At 40.4% G+C, this 20,425-nt stretch overlaps 1 protein-coding gene across 2 annotated transcripts in view; it reads right to left on the reverse strand.

Moving 5' to 3' along the window:
- Positions 1 to 20,425, reverse strand: part of DSCAM (DS cell adhesion molecule) — a 470,381-nt gene that overhangs the window by 53,072 nt on the left and 396,884 nt on the right. Inside the window, exons 21-23 of one of the 2 annotated variants that reach the window (XM_056328736.1) lie at positions 9,314 to 9,467; positions 3,009 to 3,126; positions 2,013 to 2,176 (exon numbers count right to left, since the gene is read on the reverse strand). In XM_056328736.1, coding sequence (XP_056184711.1) covers positions 2,013 to 2,176; positions 3,009 to 3,126; positions 9,314 to 9,467 — 436 coding nt within the window. Of the gene's footprint in view, positions 1 to 2,012; positions 2,181 to 3,008; positions 3,127 to 9,313; positions 9,468 to 20,425 lie in introns of those variants that run through there. The other variant, XM_056328738.1, reaches the window with a different exon arrangement.

A 20,425-nucleotide genomic window follows, 5' to 3' on the forward strand; every position in this document is an offset into this window, starting at 1 on the left:
CTTCACCCAAGTGTTTTTCATCTGCAATTGTAAGTTCAGAAGTTGAAGGAGGGAGAAAGAGAAGTTCCTATTTCACATCCTTTGCCCTGCTCTGGTGATACCCAGCAGCATGGGGTCTGGCTCATTCTATGGTTTGTTTTTTAAACAAGTGTTACTAGAGGTCTCCAAGCTCCTCAGAAACATAGAAAAAATTGAGCTTTGCTGCCTCAAGAACAAGGAGGCATGGACAGTGTTCATCATGGGAAGGGGTCTGGGAAGTAGTGGCAAAGCTGGGATGGAAAGCCATGGAGGAGAGACAACAGGGCAGTCACACCTTTCTGGTCACTGCCACTGCAACTGTGGGAAGGCGGTGGTGGGGGTGGCGATTGCCGCTGGCAGGAGCTGCCTTTTCACTGCCGTAGTTACTGCTCAACAGACACCAACCCATAAGCAAGGCAGGACAGAAGTCACAAATGCTCTGTCATCTCCAGCAGTCTGCTGCCAGAGGACATCGCCTGCTTTGCCTATGTTTAAGGGGTAGCTCTGCCTGCAGAATGAAACTCCAGGAAAAGGTCCCCACTGCAGTTCACCTTCAAGTCATCACATTGCAAAATAATGAGTCCTGATATTAAGTGGAAGCTGCTGGTTTACAGCTATGGACTAGTTCAAAGAAAAAATGATTTTACTGGTCTCACAGGGCTAAACAGTGCTGAAGAAAACAAAAAAAAAAAAGGCAGTTTATACTCTAAAGGAAAATTCCCTGTGAAATGGATTTGTTCCATTATTCTGACTGACTTGGCTGATTCCATGGAAGGAGACTCCACACACTACACTGTGAAAGGTTTATTGTAAAACCTTTCATCACATCTTCACTCTATCTAAAAAAGATGGTGGTCCCACATATTTGATTCCAGTCTTTCTCTGTCCCTCAGGGAAGTAATATTGATTTGCTTTTAATTACTGCAGTTCAATAACAGCAAGGATATGCCATTACGGAAGTACTTAGTGAAATATAAGGTTTCCATTCGGTAGTGTTTAGTCTCCCTACTTCCTGTTGTGGTCATGCTTCAAACATTGCAGAAAAGCACCTTAGGCTCTGTTGGATTGTAGGTACACAATAGCACTTTTTTCAGGACTTAGTGGAATAGTTTACTCAGAGAAAGTTGGACTGCAGTTGAAACAATCTCTTTCTGTGTTCTCATATGTCTGCAGAAGAAGTTGAGATTGCATATCAAGGGACAGGAGAGTGACTGACCACAGCATGGCCTATATTCCCAACTCAGTTATTTGCTTCTCTCTGGTACAACAATTTGCAGCCAACTGAAGCACTCTTAGGATCTAATTTAGTGTATGTGAGCTAGGAAATCTGCATGATAAATTCTTGGTATGTGAATACACGGTCAATGTGTATTCCTGTATTGTTATTGCTTTTATACATATCAACACAATGATGCATTATATACATTTCAACTAGCATACGAAAAGTAGCTGGTAATATGTGCTGGTTGAAGGTGTACTGATGCTTCATTTTAAATGCTTCCTCATATTCACCATCAATAAAATTCTGCTCTTGCATAATGAAGTTTTTGTCCAAGGTCTCAGTACAGAGGTAAATTTCTGTGGATGGCTTTTCAGAAGCTAAAGTAAAGGCCTTCAGCTCTTTCTGAATTTTGAAGTATTTAAATGACACATGTAATATTTGTAAGGAGAATGCATAAGCTGTTATTTTCTGTGTGAAGAACTAGAAGATAACTGAATGCAAACCATTGTCAGTCCTACGAAAGCTTACACAGAGACTTATTGTAATCATTCCGCCAAAAGCAAAACCTCTGCTATATCATAAAATGTTGATGTCTGAGTCATAGTGACATGCATAATATTATATTTATAAATTTGCAAAAAATACATTTGTATTTATACATTTTATTACTATTTTTTTTGCATCCACTTGCAAACAGACATACCTATGCATTACCAGCACATGGCAGTTCATAAATGTGATAACAATTATGAGATAAATCTCATAGTCTTACCTTGTACCTGCAAATTCAGAATTATTTCATCTGATCCCCAGTTGTTACTGGCCACACAACTGTAGTATCCAGAGTCTTCTGCTTTCACAGTACGGATGACAAAGCTGCCATTGCTAAAGATGCTTCTTCGCCCATCAATCATCACTAGACTGGGTGTCCCGTTACTACCTCACAGGAAACAAAGTGCATACATTAAAGAAGTTACAATCAAAATTACTCAGAATTGGGGTTTTTTTTAAGCAACGAACTATTGAAAGAAAGAAAAAGAAGAGGGAGGGTGGCGTCCTTTTTGATAAAGACAGCAAAGTAATATTTTCTGTTGAGAAACACCTGCCATATGCTGAAAGAACATATCCTGGCCCCAATTTGATTGAAAATGGAAATTCACTCCTTCCTTAATTATTGTATATTTCATAAAAGTGCCAAAATCAGAATAAAAGGCAACTCCTGGCTACAAAGTTCATCTTTATAAAATAATAGCTATTTGCAGCAATGCACAAGATGGTTTCATAGCATTGCAGTATCGCTGCTTGCACAGCGCTCAGAGGAAAATTATCGTCCATGTGTATTTCCAAGTGACTCTGTCAAACTGTGAAACTAAAGATCAAAATGGAGTAACAGAAAACAAGATACGTGCAAGACATGTACACTGCACTCCACAGCACAATTCAACACATCAGACATATCACTTTCTCAGACTGAAACTATTCAGTGTGCCTGAAGTTAAAACAGAAGAGACTCCTAGGTTTTATGTTTTGAATGTTTACCTTTACCCCTTCTTTGTAACTTTTCCTCCCTTTTGATACCTTCCAATCACCACAGCCAATCAGTTTTAGTTCAAGGAATTTCTGAACTCCTTTTCTACCGTAACTGTGTGCAGTCCCTGCAAACGGTCCTTCTCCTCCTCACACAGTCATCCAGGATCATCTGCATTGCAACCCTCAGGATTTTAAACAAATGGGATTTATTTGAGCTATACATTTAGTTGCTGGTTACCTATCCTTCATCCATTTGACTGTTGGAGCTGGGTCTCCCACAGCTTTGCAAGGGAGGACAATGTCCTTCATCCAAGGAGTTGTCACTGTGCCGCTGAATGTCAAAATCCTGGCAGGAGCTGAGCGAGACAGCAAAAAAGACTGAAATTAGTTGGTCATTCATACAGCCCTTGGAAGGGAAATAGACACATCCAGAATTAAGTGTGGAAAACCAAACCAATCTGCTTCAAGTTGTACTTTTAGGAAACTAATTCCTTTTAACTCATAATTTCAGCTATTTATTCAAGCACAAATGCTATAATTTTAGTATCTGGAAGAAAAGCAATTATGAGAGAGATGAGGCAGAGGACTGGAAGAGCCCTTGTGGGGAAAAAACAGAAAAAACTAGTTATTGATCATCCTTACTAATTTTTATTTACTTCATAGTAGAAATTATGGACAAAAATTATGTCCAAGGGATGCTTCTCTCTAAACCTCCAGGAAGAAGTGTCCACAGTAGACAGCATTGTACACAAGCTCTGTTATTTGCACATCACCATTACAACAGCTATGGTATTAAGCAAAATAAACTTTCATGGATGTACATGTTAGTACATTGCAGAGTCTATCTGAAGTCCACAAATACGAACAAACTCTTAAGTCAGTTTAATTTGTGTCAGCTCTCATATTACCTAAATATATCAACACAAATATCATTCCTGTAGTTTCAGTTTACAATATACAGGAACACTAGGTTTGTGTTAGAGCTTCTTCATACTTTATTACTCAAGAATAACCCTTGATAGAAATAAATTTCTTGTTGGCCTCTAAATACACATTTCAAAGGCATATACTGAATGCAGGTACACAAAATACTGTATTTTTAATCCTTATCTACTTCAGCCATGTGCACTGATCAGAATTTATACTTAATCATCCATTTTGCACCAATTAGAAAAACATGAAAATGAGCATTAGCATTAAATATAACCAGGATAGTTCATCTCAAAAAAAAAAAAAAAAAATCATGCATAAAAGAACAAGCCTTGAAGAATTCAGGGAAATAATTTAGATTTAGTAGGCTGCAGTGGGACTTGAAAGATTAATAAAAATAAAAGATTTCATAGATTACATTATCAGTTTGGACTGTGTTGCCTATGTTATCTTCAAGCATTGTTGAACACAAAGCTTGTGGAGAGACTTCTCTCTGGTCAAAATTCTAACTGAAAACACAAGAAGGAGCTGTTTACAGCTTTAGGGTACCAGGCAATGGGAAGGTTAGGTAATGGGAAAACATTACGTTCCTGACAGCCAAGCACCAAGACGTCCTGTCCAGGCCAAACAGCATCTGCAGACCACTGGCTCCCTGCTGGCAGCTCTGATGCTTAGCCCAGGCAGGAGGGTGCTGCAGCGGGTGCTGCCCTGAGGAGGTCGTACACCAGAATGATACAGAGACACTGGTCAGTCAGTAAGTCTCATGGCACAGCCTTCTTTTCCACTGTGGCACTCCTAAGGCCCTGTCTTCTACAAGATTTACACAGGCCGATACTGGCACAAGCCATGGATTAATTAACCAAGCTAACTGCAACAGAAAAATGCTTTCTACCCAGACACATGGCATGAAATGCTGACTCCACTGAAATTACTGTTAGAATGCTTGTTTGTCTTCAGTGATGCCAGGTTTTTGTTGGAGGGGATGCCTGATGGTACCCATACCATCTTTCAAAAGCAGCAGGAGGTGCTGCCAGCTGTGACTATCTGCAAAATACATCTGTAAGCGTCTGGACTGCTCCTAGTAGCTGCAGTGCACTCTGAGCAACAGTGGTTAGAAACTTGAATTCCTGTTCCATGCACAATTCCCTCTGTAAAATGAAGCCTGAAAACTCATTTAAAATGAACTATTAATCCTTTTCTCCCTGGATTTTCCACTTCTCCAGTGTTTCTCAAAATATCCAGCTATTTCCAGCTGCTGCCAGTTACTTTATGACAAAGCATACGTAGTGCAGGAATCCTGCTGAAGGCTTCAGCATGACTTGGCACCACTTAGCAACCTTTCTGTGATATCCCTTTATTTTTGATAGTTATTTCTTTATGAATTCTTCCTTAAATCATAGGTTATCAGGATTTCAGAGTTTTAAAGCACTAAATTTATGTTGTAGGTCCTGGTTTTCAATATCCTGTGTGTCCCACTTTACTGTGATGTGTGGAAGTAACACGAAGCTCACAGAAGCCTAATCCAGCGGTAAGATCACACACCGTAACTCGGAAGTGTACATTACAAAAGCATGCTGTGCTATTTCTGTGAAAGTACCCCCAGCTTTCTATAGATTACTTTATTCCTTTCATGTGCTGAGTGCTTATAAAAGAGATGGTAAAACAGCATGAAAACTCTTAAGTCCAATTTTCTTTATAGCTTAAACTTCTAATAACGTTCTGAAACTGCTAACAGGTACACAAACAAAAGAAAACTAGAAACAAAATAAAAGTCTAGTGAAATTCATCTGAAAGCAATAGGTTTGAAATGCTAACGGGCATTCATGAGGTTAAAATACCTTGGATCTCACAGACCTCTCCCTTTGGAGCCAAGGGAGCTCTATGCAGCATGCGGGCAACTCAGCTGCAGGGCTCATCTCTTTGTTGTCGAAGCTACCCACACGCCTGCCACTACCCACTAGCCTTCTGTTAGATGACACGGCACTGGATTAGAACTGTGTCTGTTCCTACTTTTTGCAGATTACCCCATCATTAATTGAAGATAAAGAGATGCCTTCACGGAATAGTGCACTCCCATGTTCATGTGGTTTTCTGCATGTTTATTTGAATTTTTAATCCAATGACCTACACTTACTGTCACAAAATAAGAAATGGGCAGAAATTCTTTGCAAGAGGCCATAACACACTTCTGTTATTTTTTCAATTAAAAAAATTGAATTTTAAAGGCAAACTGTATAGGGAAACTGAACAAGAATTTTGACAGTTCACTTAAGCTCAGCTTAATCCAGATAGAAGAGCCATCAGCGGACACCCTGGGTCAGGAGTTCCTTTCTCACAGAAGAATAGCCTGTGTATTCCAGCGTGATGAGCCATTAAAGAGAGACCAGTGGGGTGTGTGTACTATCATATGAGTCCCATATGTTCTTAAAAAACTTAAAACACAAAAAGCAACAGAGACTAGGAGGCAAACCTGTTCAACATTAACGCTCAGGTAGTCTACAAGAGCAGGTGAGACTCAACATTAAAGTCAGAGAGCTCTTCCCAGAGGATCACATTGCCATGGGTCTAGATCTGTTATCGTCGTGTTGCTGGCAAATGCCATTCTCCATGACCATGACAAGGTACATGCAAGATTTTCTGTCTTTTAGATTGTCCTGGTTTCAGCTGGGATGGAGTTAATTTTCTTCTTAGTAGCTGGGTGCAGTGCTGGTGTGAGAACAGTGTTGATAGCACACTGATGTTTTTAGTTGTTGCAAGGCAATGTTTATGCTGTATCAAGGACTTTTTAGTTTCTCGGGCCTTGCCAGCCAGAGGGCTGGAGAGGCACAAGAAATTGGGAGGGGATGCAGCCAAGACAGTTGACTTGAACTAGCCAGAGGGGTATTCTATACAATGGGGTGTTATGCTCGGTGTGTAAACTGGGGGTGGGTGTTGGCTGGGGCCTGCAGATCACTGCTGGGGGACCGGCTGGGCATCGGTCAGTGGGTGGTGAGCAGTTGTGTTGTGCATCACTTGCTGTTTTTTCTCCCTTGTCTTTGGATTTCATTCCTCTCCCCCTCTCCCTGCTTTTCACTATAACCATTACTGTCACTGTTATTATTGCTGTTTCATTTTCATTTTATTTCAGTTATTAAATTGTTCTTAACTCTTGAGTCTTACATTCCTTTCCGATTCTCCTTCCCATCCCTCTGGGTGAGGGGGGAGCGAGCAAGCAGCTGTGTGGTGCTTCATTACTGGCTGGGGTTAAACCATGGTATAGATATATTTGACAGGCTAAACCCACAACTTTCAAGTCAGTAATGAAGCAGTTTGATGGGCAGGGGCATAGCCTGCTTACATAGAGACTGAACTTCCATTGCAATGCTTATTTTCTGTTTGTTGGGGGTTTTTGCTTATTTTTGTCAGTTAATTACAGAGAGTAACAATCTGTTCTGAGAAACGGAGATGCTAAAGAATGTTAACTTGAATTAAGCTTTCATTTAAATTGGACTATCCATTTCACATCAAACCCCTATCTAGACATTCTCATTGTTCTCAGAGGAGTTCTTAAAGGGGTTATAATTAAGTTAACATAATTCAATTCAAAGTTAACTCGCATTAGCTGTCATGATGGTATCATTACTTGGACAGTTACTGTGAAATAAGTGGAGAAAAAAAGGAAGCAAACAACTTCACAATAATGGCCCATAGGATGTTCTTTCACTGGAGACTTGTGGCAAAATCTGGCTATAACTGCTTCTAACCCTGTGATGTGTTACTTGACTCAGATGTACTGGGGGGCAAGAAAGGTCTTCAAGGCTATTAGCTTTGCTCGTTCTTTTTTATTGTGCATCCAACTGCCCTTACCACTGATCACCAATTTCTCCCAGCTCTCTAAAAGGCCCAGTGATGCATAGTGATGCATTTGTACAGGAAATCTGGTACATGATACAGTAATTTCTAACCTGACTAACATCCAAAGTTCATAAAATTGCTGTCTATCAGTACTCCTAATGTCCATCACAACCTGCAGCAATGGGTTATTCATCACGTTTTCAGTCCTAAGTGCATGTGAGAGGGTTGTCCTGAGCATTGTGTAGTGTAGACTTTATACTGGAGAATAATGTTGACTAATGTTGACTGGATGCTTTATACTGTCCTTCTAAAGAAAGAAGCAGAGAGTGAAGGTGGCTCTTCTCAGCTGACAGAAAAACCCCTGTAAGCAATGGTATGGGGAGCACGTATTTCCCTGCTTGTTCCAACTGAGGCCTCTTTACCTTGCTAGACTCTCCCTGTTTTTACACTGATAAATCTTCCATGGTGACCTACAGTAGTAACATAGTAGTTACTAGAGGCTTCTCACAGTAATGTTGAAAAATATCCATCTCATATGGTGAAAACTTTAGTCTAGAGAAGGGGCAAAGAAAAGTCATGAAAGCTCCCATCACAAACCTGAGAAACCCTATGTGCAACTTCTAAGCTATGTCATATGTTGAAATAGTACTCTCCAAACACCATCACTGCCATCCATGACAATAGCTCTGATTGTTAATCTACCATCATCAAACTGGTTATCAACCACCTAGATAGGCAGGAATAGCAAGCTTTCCTACAGTGATGGTATATGCTCTTCCATGCAGAAAGTAATGTCATGTTGGTGGCATTTGGCTGAGGTTCTGCAAAGCTTTTTTTAGAAAATATCTGTCACCATGAAGCACTGGACACTTTATTTTACATTACTACATCATTAGCCACATGACTGAATAATTAGCAGGTTTCTAAAACTTTAAAGTCAATTAAATGCATCTAACTTTGCAACTTTAGGGACATGTTCAATACTCTGTTCATACTGGCACATACTGTGATGTTACCAATTTTGAGTGGGGAAAAAAACCAACATCAGTCTGAAGACCCCATGCAAAGACTGAATACTGATGGGGCTCTTCTCACTTTGCTGTCTGAAATGTTAGGTCTCTATTTCCAAGCTAAAGTGCTACAGTGTTGTAAACATCACATCTCACAGTACAGGTAAAGCAGAATTAATGGGCCCAAGCAAAATCTTTTAATAGAACAACTAATACAGCTAGAAAAAAATATGCAAGATTTGAGGCACATTATCCCTTCTTCATATCTGAAATAGAAGCAGCAAACTTCAAAGCTAATGCAAGTTGAGAACAATTGTTCAGAGTTATTAGATATGTTAATCAGACCATTTTATACAGAAGACAGCATTTGTGGAGTAAACAAGAAATATTAGTAAGGAGAGGAATGATAAATAAGTTATCTTGTATGGCAAGAAAAGAAAGGAAGACGCATTCAAAGGGGAAGGGGATCATTTGCAAACCCTCTGTACCCAACAAAAGAAGATAAAAATTGCTACAAAAAGCAATTTATTTCCTTCTAAGGTAGGTGGGATGAATTACCCCCTAGAGAAGCACATCATTCTCTGCTGACTACAGCAAAAGCTTAGGTGATTAGCTGAGAGTTGTCACCCAACTTTTGGAGAGAATTAAAGTTATTCCTGACAACCCCCACTCTCAATAAGTAATGAGGCATAAAGAAGCCACGTGCCAATTATAACAGTAATTAGCATTGTAAAGTTCTGGATTGCTTTTAAAAGTGCTGTCACTGTACCTTTAGCTAGCGGTTCCACAGTGATAATCTCACTGCTGTTGCCTCTTCCTGCAGCAGTCACTGCTACCACCCAGACGCTGTACTGGCGATTCCGGCTCAGGTTGGGGATTCTGTAGGAAAATGAGTCGGGAGAGGCTTCAAACTCGCTGATTACCTGTGTTGGGAGACACAAATATTTCCAGATTGAAATAAACAGCATTTGGAGAAAGTCTACTAAGCTGAGTGCTACAAAGCCAGTTACTTCAGGGTACTTCGAGTGGCTCCAAACAGATGGCAGATGGCAATAAACAGAGCAGACACAGTAACTTGTTTGAATCAATTTATATTCAGTGAATTTGGGCCTAGATCTTGTTTACAAATTGGTTTTGTTCAGATTATGAATTTTATCTGTCTGTTTGTTTTTGCAGGGTTGGATAAACAATTTAAGTGAACATATTTGACAAATTTTTACCATCAATAGTTCTGACAAACCGATTTTGGTTTACACAAAACCTTTCCAACACAGGGTGCAGTCCTGCATCTGCTGTGAAATCTGGAGTTTACTCCTCAAGGTATGCCTTTGGTCACCTAGAACTGTTGCGCTGGTGTTCCTTATCCTTGGGTTTGGTGGCTTATTCCTTCAGTAATGGAGAGAATCAAGAAATAAAACTGTGTTCTGTAATAGGCTGTTCAAACTTCCCCCAAGTCTAGCTTTGTTTAATCACAAAATTACTTGCATTCAAATTTTCCCAGCAGAAGGTCATCTCAGCTATTTAGCTGCATTAGCAGCGAAGGACAAATGCTGGAAGAAATGCCAGTTCCGTCTGTTCTTGCACTGTCACTCAAGTGCCTTGGCCGTGGGCTGCAGTGAAGCCGACCAGCTGCTATGCAGCACTGGCTTATCAGTGTTACATTCTGCTGTTTGCTCGAAGCAACCTGTGCAAGGAATGGTTCAGAGGATTATATAGATTCCTCCAGGGGATGTGGGCTTTGTGCACCTCAGCACATCCTCCACAGGCAGCTCCACTTCTTGGTGGGGAAGAGAAACTCATCAGCCCTTAACAGTATTACAATATTCAATATAGCCAGTTTTATTTCTAACATGGGCTTTGTGATTCTTGTATGTAAAAATAGAGGGGTAATGAACCACTAGAATGAATACTACTCACTTCCCTGTGCAATATTGAGCATGGTAATGGCTAACTAACACGAGGCTAAAAATAATGAAATGTTAATGACGTAGAAAAGAAGATTTTACTAGGAATCAGCATTAAAAATAATGAATCAGTGTCATCTAAACTTGATTGAGACTGACAGAAAATGTGCAAGGAATGTCTTTGATATACAAATATCTGCTGGTGATAAAGGCCAATTTCATCTGATTAGCATTTCAAAAGGCAGGTTGACCTGAAAGCATTGGAATATGTAGTCCTTCAAAGTGAATTCCAAATAAATAAGGGATGTTTCTGAGATACCATTAAACACCTCTCCAGTGTGAACTGGTAGCTAGTTTCAGCTGCCGAATGGGTCACTGCATTTCTCTACTTTTGAGCTGGCATATCCTATAGCCAGGGGAAGAGGAGAGTTCATCTCATCTCATTTTTGAATTCTAGAGTGAAAACACCTGTACTTAAGCCACCTTGTAAGTCACCTTGACTCCCTTCAGAGATGACACAAAGAAAAGGTAACTTCTAAGGCAAGGTTCTTCTGCCCTCTTTGACACACATACATTGCAGTGGGCCCATAGGACATACCTATGTTTCCCCACCAGCTACAGAAGTGTCCATATGACTAGCCCAGTTATAGTTGTCTGTGCTGAAGGCATCGGAAGTTAATGTGCTTCTTACTAAAATACTTAACTCCTTGGCATTATACAAATGCATGCCTCTACTTGCTTCTACAAGAATATATTCTGTTTCCTCCATGGAGACTAACTTTTCTGGGGCGACTGGTTGGCTTTATCTAGCAGTTATCTAGGCTCAACATAAGGGATCTTTCTGTACTTTCTAGCCAATCTCATTGCTCCTGTGAAAATGCCAAGTCGGTTTGTCCCATTTAGCAAGCATTTCCCTGGGTTTCCACTTCTGATATGAAGAGGTCAGTGCAGGCAGACACCTCTATTACTATGTGAAATATTAAAGCAGGTTTTGAGAACCATCTATCTTGACATTTACACAAGAATATTGGACAAATGCCCATAACTTGACAGGCTGGATCTTTGTGAGGTCATACATAAAAAATAATGTATTGATCATGGCACAGGAGGCTGAATTTTAATATTCATGAGGCAGCATTTCCTAGGGTTAATTTGAAAGTCAAACAGACTAGGCTGTCTCAGGCACTTAGGCTCCACTCATTAATGCAGCTATCTAGCACAAGTTACTTCTAAACCACCTATTAACATGGAATGTTGATACAGCATTTAGGAATAGCTAAACATTACAGACTTCCTTATTGCTAAACTTTCACAGCAGTTCAGTTAAATTTACACCGTTTTTTTCAGTGACTGCCATGGTTTATGAAAGGGACATATGGCTGCGTTTGGAAGCCACTCCTAATACTGCAGATCTCCTGCTTGAAATGCCACTGCTCTGTTCCCCTCTGCAATGGCAGAGACTGGGACAGTCAGACAGACGTGCACCCATATAAGAATGCTAAACACAGCTCAGAGAAATCTGGTTTGAGATTTTATGTTTGGGATAAGGTGAGCAGCTAAGCAGAAAAGGAAAACCTCAGCCTTGAAGCTAGAGCACTGGCACTGAGCACCCCTGCTCTGAAGATCAAAGTCAAAAACAAAACTGAAAAAAACAATCAACCCTCCAAAATCTCCCTGGTTGCAATGCAGTCAGCTAGAAGAGCAGGCAAAATTGTCTCAAAACAGAGAAACTCTCTCTCAAACTCCAAAGATGGAATAATCACATAATTAGCTTCTCTAATGCCTTTTAAAATGCCTTGTCTTCAATTTCTTTTATTCACTCACAGAGAACCAGCATCATTCACACATCTACAACTGTAGCTATTCTGAATATAAATTCAATTATTCATGGAATGAATCTATTAATTGAATCCGATAAATGAAACTTCACTAAATTAATCCTTCCTGTTTTCTTAAAACAAACAACAATAGCAAAAGATTTTGGTTTCTAACTGGTTAACATACACCTGTTTCCTCAACTCACATTCCATTTTAAACACTTGGGGATGCTCCGGTGACAATGAATTGATTTTACTTGTTACTTTTGCCTGTCATTTCAAATAGACTAACATGCCAGAGACTTTCATTACACAAGAAGAAAAAGGGAGCTTTGTCAGCAGAGAGAAGATTAAACAATTGAAATAAGAAATATTTTAAAGGAATGTCACCCTGTCACATATTGGCCTTTGCATGTGCCAGTATGAAATATATACAGCTGTTTTATCCCAAAAGCAGTAACATGCTTGCTCAAAGGATTTCTTTTTTCTAACTGCTTTTTAAACTCAGATTATAGATGATGTGTTAATTTTTCTTCTGTCTTCAGCTCACTAAGAAGCACAGACAGGGTCAACTCTCTAAAAAGCCAGGAAGGGCTGTGAAGAATAAAATGAAATCTAAGTCCCTTATCAGGGTGCAGTTAATCTACTTCCCAACCAAGTAACAGACAGAGATGCTGAGGAACAGCCAGCCACTGCAGAGAGCATCATTTTCCTCTGATGCAACTTCAGCTCTATTGGTGTATACTGCTTTGCATGCTTTGAAGCAGTGTGCCATCTCCTGGAATTTCTGATTCCTTTAGAAAGCAGTTAGATAGGTAATAATCAAAAACTCCGCACCTTCTGGCTGCTTTTTTATTTGCTTGTTGTGTTTTTTAACTCTGCCTGGGAAAACTTCAAAAGGGTGCTTTAGAAGGAAAATACATTTGTAACAGTTTTCCAAGTGATCAGCGAGTTCCCCAGGCAGGGAGTTAAGGTAACGAGTAGCATTTACTGTGGATTGGAAGATTATTCAGTCCAAGCAAGCCTGCACCTTGCCTACAACCGCATCTACACAACTTCTGATGTAAGACGGATGCACAGAAATCTCTAACTCCTTGTTCTCTGCAAGTTGCAGGAAACTTGGAGGTGAACTGAGAAAGCCATATGAAGAGACTTTAAGGACAAGAGAGAAAAGCAAGAAACATCACAGGTTTGTGGTGTGTGTTGTGAAGTAAGAATGTGTCTAAGTTGGCTACCTGTATATTGACTGCCTCATCTTGAAAATTATATATATATATATATATTTATATATATACACACTACCTAGAGTGGCATTTGTTATTTTGCTGTGAATTTAGGTATGAAATATGTCCATAACATTATCTAAAAACAGGGCTGGAAGTACCCTGAGAGTTCACTCAAGTCTATCCTTCTTCTTTAAACCATGCTCAATTGTATCTGCACCATTTCAGACAGATGTTTTTCCAACCTGATTTTGAAGACTTAAATAAATGGAGATTTTGCAACTCCCTAGGTTACAAGACCTATAGCATTGCTTAACTAATCTTACTACTACAAAGCTTTCTTGAAATCTAGCTTGAGCTTCCTGCTGCAGTTTAAGCCCATAGCTTCTTTTCCAGTCTATTAGGAACATGGAGAATAGATTATTACCTTCATATTTGTACCACTCCTTAATCTACATGAAGTTTTATCATTCCTTTCCCCACCAGTACCCTTATCTTTTTACAACTTAATAACCCCGATGCTTTCAACATTGTCCAGAAGTCACATTTTCTCTAAGTTTCTCTAATAATATCTGCTGTTATCTTTTGGACTGTCTAACGATGGTCCATAGCCTTCTCAAATACAGTTTCCAAACCTGTATTCAACAATCTTAGGGTATGGCATTTGGCTTTTCACAACAGGATTATAAAGATAGCTAATGTTCATCTTGGGATGCACAATAACATCAAAATCCTCTTCTGAAGAATCTAGCCAATTGCTCTCTACCCAGCAGTTTCATAGTACCCATTTTCTTGCACTTACCCATACTAAATTTTATCTAACTTTTTTCCAGACCAATTTCCCAGTTCATCAAGATCTGTCTAAATTCCAGTTCTGTCTCCAGTGTACTTGCAATTCCTCCCAGCCTTATATCTCCTGCAAATTTAATAGGCACTCTCGCTATTTCATTATCCAAGTCACTAATGGAACCACTGAACAAAAGTGGACTCGGGAGAGATACTTATACTGCTCCCTCCTGCCCACAACAACCAACCACTGGTTTCATAGCCTCCCACAGAAAAGAAATCAGTTTTCTATCTAGCCTGAGCTGTCTCAATGGAACCGTGTTTGCCTAGCTAGGTTTCTCTCAATAAACATGCATCCTCTGAGACTAACTCCACTGCTAAATGGGAGACAGCCAGGGAGTGTGTTGAGTTCTCCACCCTGATGATGCCCACTGATTTTTAACTTGATCTCTAGCTCAGTTTTGTACTATTCTAAACAGCTTTCTTCAAAACAGATCTGGTTTAGAGGGGGTGCTGCTAAGCAGTGTAGACACACGTCAGTGTCATATACCCTTGGAGCCAGGTGCTGCTCCTTGGCCCTTGTTTAATCAGCAGTACAGATGAGGCCTACAATGAGCACTGGGTCTCATGAGTAATTAAAGTAAAATTTTAGTTCTACGTGGTTAAAACACAAAGATGTCCATCTCTCTGCACAACACAGAGTTGTCTACCCCGCTCTACCTCAGGCCTTCATTGCTCCTGGAAATGAGGATTTAGAGTCTCTTGGACTGACAAGTTACCTAGGGGTACTTGGGCTATGACATGTTGTTTCTACCTGGAAGCAAACTGCATTAATATGAAATCAATACATTACTGTATTTATAGAGAATGAACTTTGAGTTAAATGCATCCCTGGAACAGAGCAGGCGTGCCCTCTGAGTGAACACCCTAAAGGTGTGAAACTCTGCCTGAGGTCATGGACTGGCACTGCTCTCCAGGATGGCTGGCTTTTGCCTTGCTACCTTTCACAGATGGACAGGCTGTCAGAGCTGCAAATAACCACCAGACCTGGACGACAGTTTTCAGTAATGGATACCACTTTGGTCGTGTAATGGCTTCTGTTCAAGTCTTGCTATTTTGGCTCATGTTTTGAAACATGGCATCTGTTTTTCATTCAGCATTATTGAATATAACTATTACAAACAGAATCTGTGCACAAAACAGAATGCAGCTTCCACATTTTTTTTTTTTCTTAAATATGGAACTGAAATGTTAGAAAGTGCAAGAAAATTTTGGAAACAGCAGAGGCAGCTCCCTGCCTTCCCACTTGATAGAAAATCTCGTAAACCAATTTCCAGGAATTATGCCTGGAAGACAGCCTGCTGCCTGAACTTCCAGGTAGCTCATGCAGTCAAGGAGTCTGTTGCTTGGAGCCACCACAGTACACCACCTGCTTGCTCCTTTGCAGCAACTCACAGAGAGTCCATCAGCCTCTTGGGGCTCATGATCAGGGAAGCAGCATGTTGTGTCACAGGAAGGTCAGGAGACCACCTTCTGCACCGCCAGGAGTTCTGCTGCCTCCTTTGGTAGCACCAAGAAAACAACAGGTTTATTCAGAGCATTTCAGTCAACTCACAATTTGTATGACACCATCTAGTCCCAAGTGCTCTGTCCCCTATATGACACAGAAGGGAATGGGAGGAATTCAAACCTGCTGAAATCCACTCCAACCAACAGGAAGGACCTACTGTTAGACTATATTGATATACCTGTATGTGAGACTAGGTAGTGAGACAAGACCAGAGTTTCATGAAAAAATCAATATCAAATTTGTTTTAGTGGAGCTTTGCAAGGAGACCTTTTAAAATCATCTAAAACAGCACATCATCAGAATTTATTTATATTCTGCCACATCTCTCCTGAGATGCACTTTATGACAAAAATAAGATCAGCAAAAAATGTAAAATTGACAAAGCAATTAAAAGAATGAATGTACTATGTTTGGGAGCTAGTACCAAAGCTGTGAAATAACTATGAAAAAGCTGTAAACAGTACATGTGGTATATTAAAAAAAGACATATTTTAAATACCATTCAAAATAATTTCTAAAAAAACCCCAAATTATACACGAGTTCTATGCTATATAAAGAACAGGAATTAATAAACATAAATAAGAACAGGAATTAATAAACATAAATATCTTCATGTTGTAAAAAGTACTGTATAGACACAGTGATAAATACTGCTTGTAGTACACAAATCAGTGAATGCATCTTTTAAACTCAACCTTACAGATTCTAAATGAGCTTCTGTTCAACAGTAACTTTGTCAGCCAGATTCTGCCAGCTACATCTCCCCTCTGTTAAAGAGACTTTCAGCCTCTACAGTGTTCAACAACAAATCACTTCTGGATTATAATTGCTTTAGTTCTGTTTTCCATGCCTTTTATTCAAGGCATGCAAGGAACTGAGGGCCAGGAAGTATGATGCAAAGCTGCCTCACATTGAGTTAGGATTTGGACAGATCCTATACACAATCAGCACAAGATTTGTGTCTGTCTGAAAGAATTGTGTGGAAGATACCTGGGTGCTGGGAATTTATATAAACGAATTCTGGTTCTTTAAAGGTATAGTTTAAGAAAATTGTATATACTTTCATATCATGTAGTTTAAGATGCACATCATCTGGTTTAAGATAACCATGTGTACTTTCTCTAGAGTAAATAAAGAGAAGGGAAGCTTTTGGAAGAAGATTCATTCAGCTTCTCCCAGACATCTAGCTTCTTTTCTTTAATGAAAGTCTTGATGACCCCAGAATCAGCATAGATATCTCTCGTCAACGTGTCTGAAGTCAGGTGAACTGAACCCCACCCCGAGCCTACAAATTACAGAGACAGAGCATAAGTAACTCACTGAGCAACCCCCAGAGTCTCCTGTGTATGCTTTTGATAGGATATCAGTAATACATTGCAAAGAATATTCTCCAGCTGTTTTCTGGAAGATTCTGCATGTGTTTGTGTTGGGGAATATATCTCAAACATATAGGACTTCCTAAGAAACCAAGATATTTGGCGTATTTTCCATTAGAAACTTTTAAAAACTATGTGACCAGAGTTGGGAGGCTGCAATCTATGCATTTGTGGAAGAGGAAGAAAACCTGGAGAAAGAATCTGATTCATGCTGCTTTTTCTACTGAACAGAAAAAACCCCACTGTAATACACCATAACTCGGAAATCTGACTACAGTTTTTCCTTCTGCTCTACAGATTGACAGAAAAAGGTGCATAGAGATGTGACAAACAGATAATAGTCTAGTCACTACTGCTGCTACTGCTGCTGGTGGTGGTGGTTATCCTATCACAGGACTGAGCAGACAGAATGTACGTGGAAACGGTGTCTTGCACAGACATCATATGCCTGTAGTTTAATTTGACAGCAGGTTAAAGCATGTAAATTTTTTCTTTCCTTTTAGTGGGTTTAAACCAAATGCAAATAAATGAAACAAATACAGAAGTCTAACAGGCTTAAAAGTATGTTTCTTACAGGAAAACAAGTATACTGAAAAGATCAGTAACCTTCTGCCCCAAACAGTCCCAGATGTTGGTCAGTTTCCAATATCAATTACATTTTCAAGTCAATTGTCTTGGGTTTTGGCCAAATATAAGATCGTTTCCTTCTCCATCATTGCTTCACATCTGTTTATCTCTCCAGTCTTCCAAGCCCAACTGTTTCACAGAAATATTTTCAGGCCAGGATGATTCTTTGCTAGGCTTTCAGCTTTTGTGTCTTTTTAAATCCTTTGGAGAAGTCCAGTATTGTAGATTACAGTTTTCAAAGATTCTTTCAGACATAGGTCACTGCCAGGTACCAGGGGCTGACTGTAGGGTTTGCACTAGAGAGAACCCCTATTTCAGCATTGGGGTCTGCTGTGTGTTCTCTTAGCCTGACAGCATCACCCGGGATCTTTGTAGGAACAATCTCACTCCATTCATCTGGTTCAACAGCATCTTGCTCTGCAATTTCTTGTCCTTCCAGTCCTCAGGCTTCTGGTCATTTGGGGACCTCAGTCAAGGTGGGTTTAAGGCAGAAATCATACCTCTTAGCAGAATCCTGCAACTAGCAACAGTTTGATCAAATAGCATTTCAAAACTATTGCCAGGATTCAAGCCAGAGAATAACCCGGTTCTTCTTTTCAGAAAAGTAGGTTTTAAAATTTGTACCTGGATGCTTTGCAAGCTTCTTGTCATATTTGACAGTCTTTGGATACTTGTCCTAGAAAGTGAAACGCAATCTGAAGTCTTCCTCAAATAGAGTTTTGGAGTTGATCACAGTTTGATTCAGGTGCTTTGGGGAGCAGCTTCACAGAGGTACCACTGCTTCATGGAAATTCATGTCATACTGTCCAGTAAGAGATTTGGTGTCAAACAGTAAGAGCTTTAAAAGTCTGGTAGAGATATGATTACCGAGCACTCAGAAAACTAAGATGGATATGAAGCATTTAATCAAAGGCAAGGGAATTCACATTTAAGAATCACAATCCCTCCTGTGATGTGCTGAACAGTTATTGGTTTGGTATTAACAACATGTTTATCGAACATCATGCCCAAGAGAATCCAGTAATAACTTTGTGCACCACAGACAGCTTTTCAGAAGAAAGCAGTAATGATTAAAGTTTGGGTAATGCAGCTTTTCTGATGGAAAAGCCATACACTGCACACATACATAGAGCTAAACAGATATACACACCTTTGCAAAATGTAGAACACTGTCAGCTGTGGAGAAGCCAGTTCACTCGGCTTAGACAGGAACACACTGCATCAGTGAAAGTGTCCCCCAGGGCAGTGGATGCCTGTGTCACCCTTCCCTTTGCTGTGGGGGTGGTGTGGAGGATGTAGCAACAACAGGGCTCACAAGCTAACTGATGAGTGCTTGGATGGGGAAAGCTTCAGTGGTCTCATAGTTTTGCAAGAAGGGACCCATTCAGGGGAAGGCAGAGCGCCGCTGACTGGTTGCCACACCAGTCATCACAGCAGCTATGCAGGGGGCCCCAGCAACTCTACTCAAAACTGCATGTGGTGATGAGAACCCAAATCACACAACTCAAAAGAAGGAAGGACAGCAGGAGAACATGTCCAGGCAGGTAAGGGAAGGTGACAGTCAGGATATTAGAAGGTTGGAAGTTTGATTTCTGACTACAGGAAAGACTCCTGCTCCACTTGCAGACCTGCAAATTCAGAATATGTATAAAGCCCTGGGGACTGGTGAGGATGAACAAGATCTATGAGAGGATTCATCAGAGCCATCTGAGCCTTAACCTTGCGTCTGCACAAAAGGAAAAACTCATGTGATAGTTATTGGAGACTTCATCCTGCAGGGAATGGAGGCACTGATCTGCCAACCTGACCTAGTATCATGGGAACTTTTTGCTTGGCAGGCTTCAAGATTAGAGATGTGTGGAGATACTGCCAAGGCTCATCCAGCCCTTCGACTCTTTTCCTTTGCTGCTTTTCCATGTGGGCACCAACACTGGCAGGGGCAATGTGAACCATGTCAAGAGTCACAACAGATATTGGAAGATGAAAGTGAAGAGCAGGGGTGCCCAGGTGGTGTCTCCTCAAACCTTCTGATGAGGGAGAAGGCTCGAGCAGGAGTTGATTGATGTTGCAGGGTTGGTCTAGCAGTCAGGCTTTATCTTCTATGACTGCAGGACCTTAAGGAATGAAAGCTACAGAGCAGGGATGGGGTATATCTGGCAAAGTGCAGCATGAACATCTTTGCAAAGAAGCTTGCTAAGCTAGTGGTGAGGGCTTTAAACTAGGTGTGGTTGAGGAGAGCTACCATAATAGAGAAGCAAGGGCACAAAGGGGCAAAACAGATGGGTCTAGGAGGCAACATTACAGAAGAGGATCTCACTTTTCCCTTGTAACAGCAGCACAGTTTAGGATCCATCTCAAATGCCTACACACCAATACACCAATTACAGAACAGTAATTGGAAGTCTGTGTGTAGCTGCAGAGCTACAGCCTCATTGGGATTATGGTAACATGATAGGATAGCACTCAGGAGTGGTGTTCTGCATGGAGGGATGCAGCCTCTTCAAGAAAGATATGTAGGAAGGTATGAAAGTGTGCTTTCATTTTGTGTAGAGTTTCTTGAATGCATGAAGTGCTGCC

This window comes from Falco biarmicus, chromosome 2 (assembly GCF_023638135.1).
Source record: "Falco biarmicus isolate bFalBia1 chromosome 2, bFalBia1.pri, whole genome shotgun sequence".
Taxonomy (NCBI): Eukaryota; Metazoa; Chordata; class Aves; order Falconiformes; family Falconidae; genus Falco; species Falco biarmicus.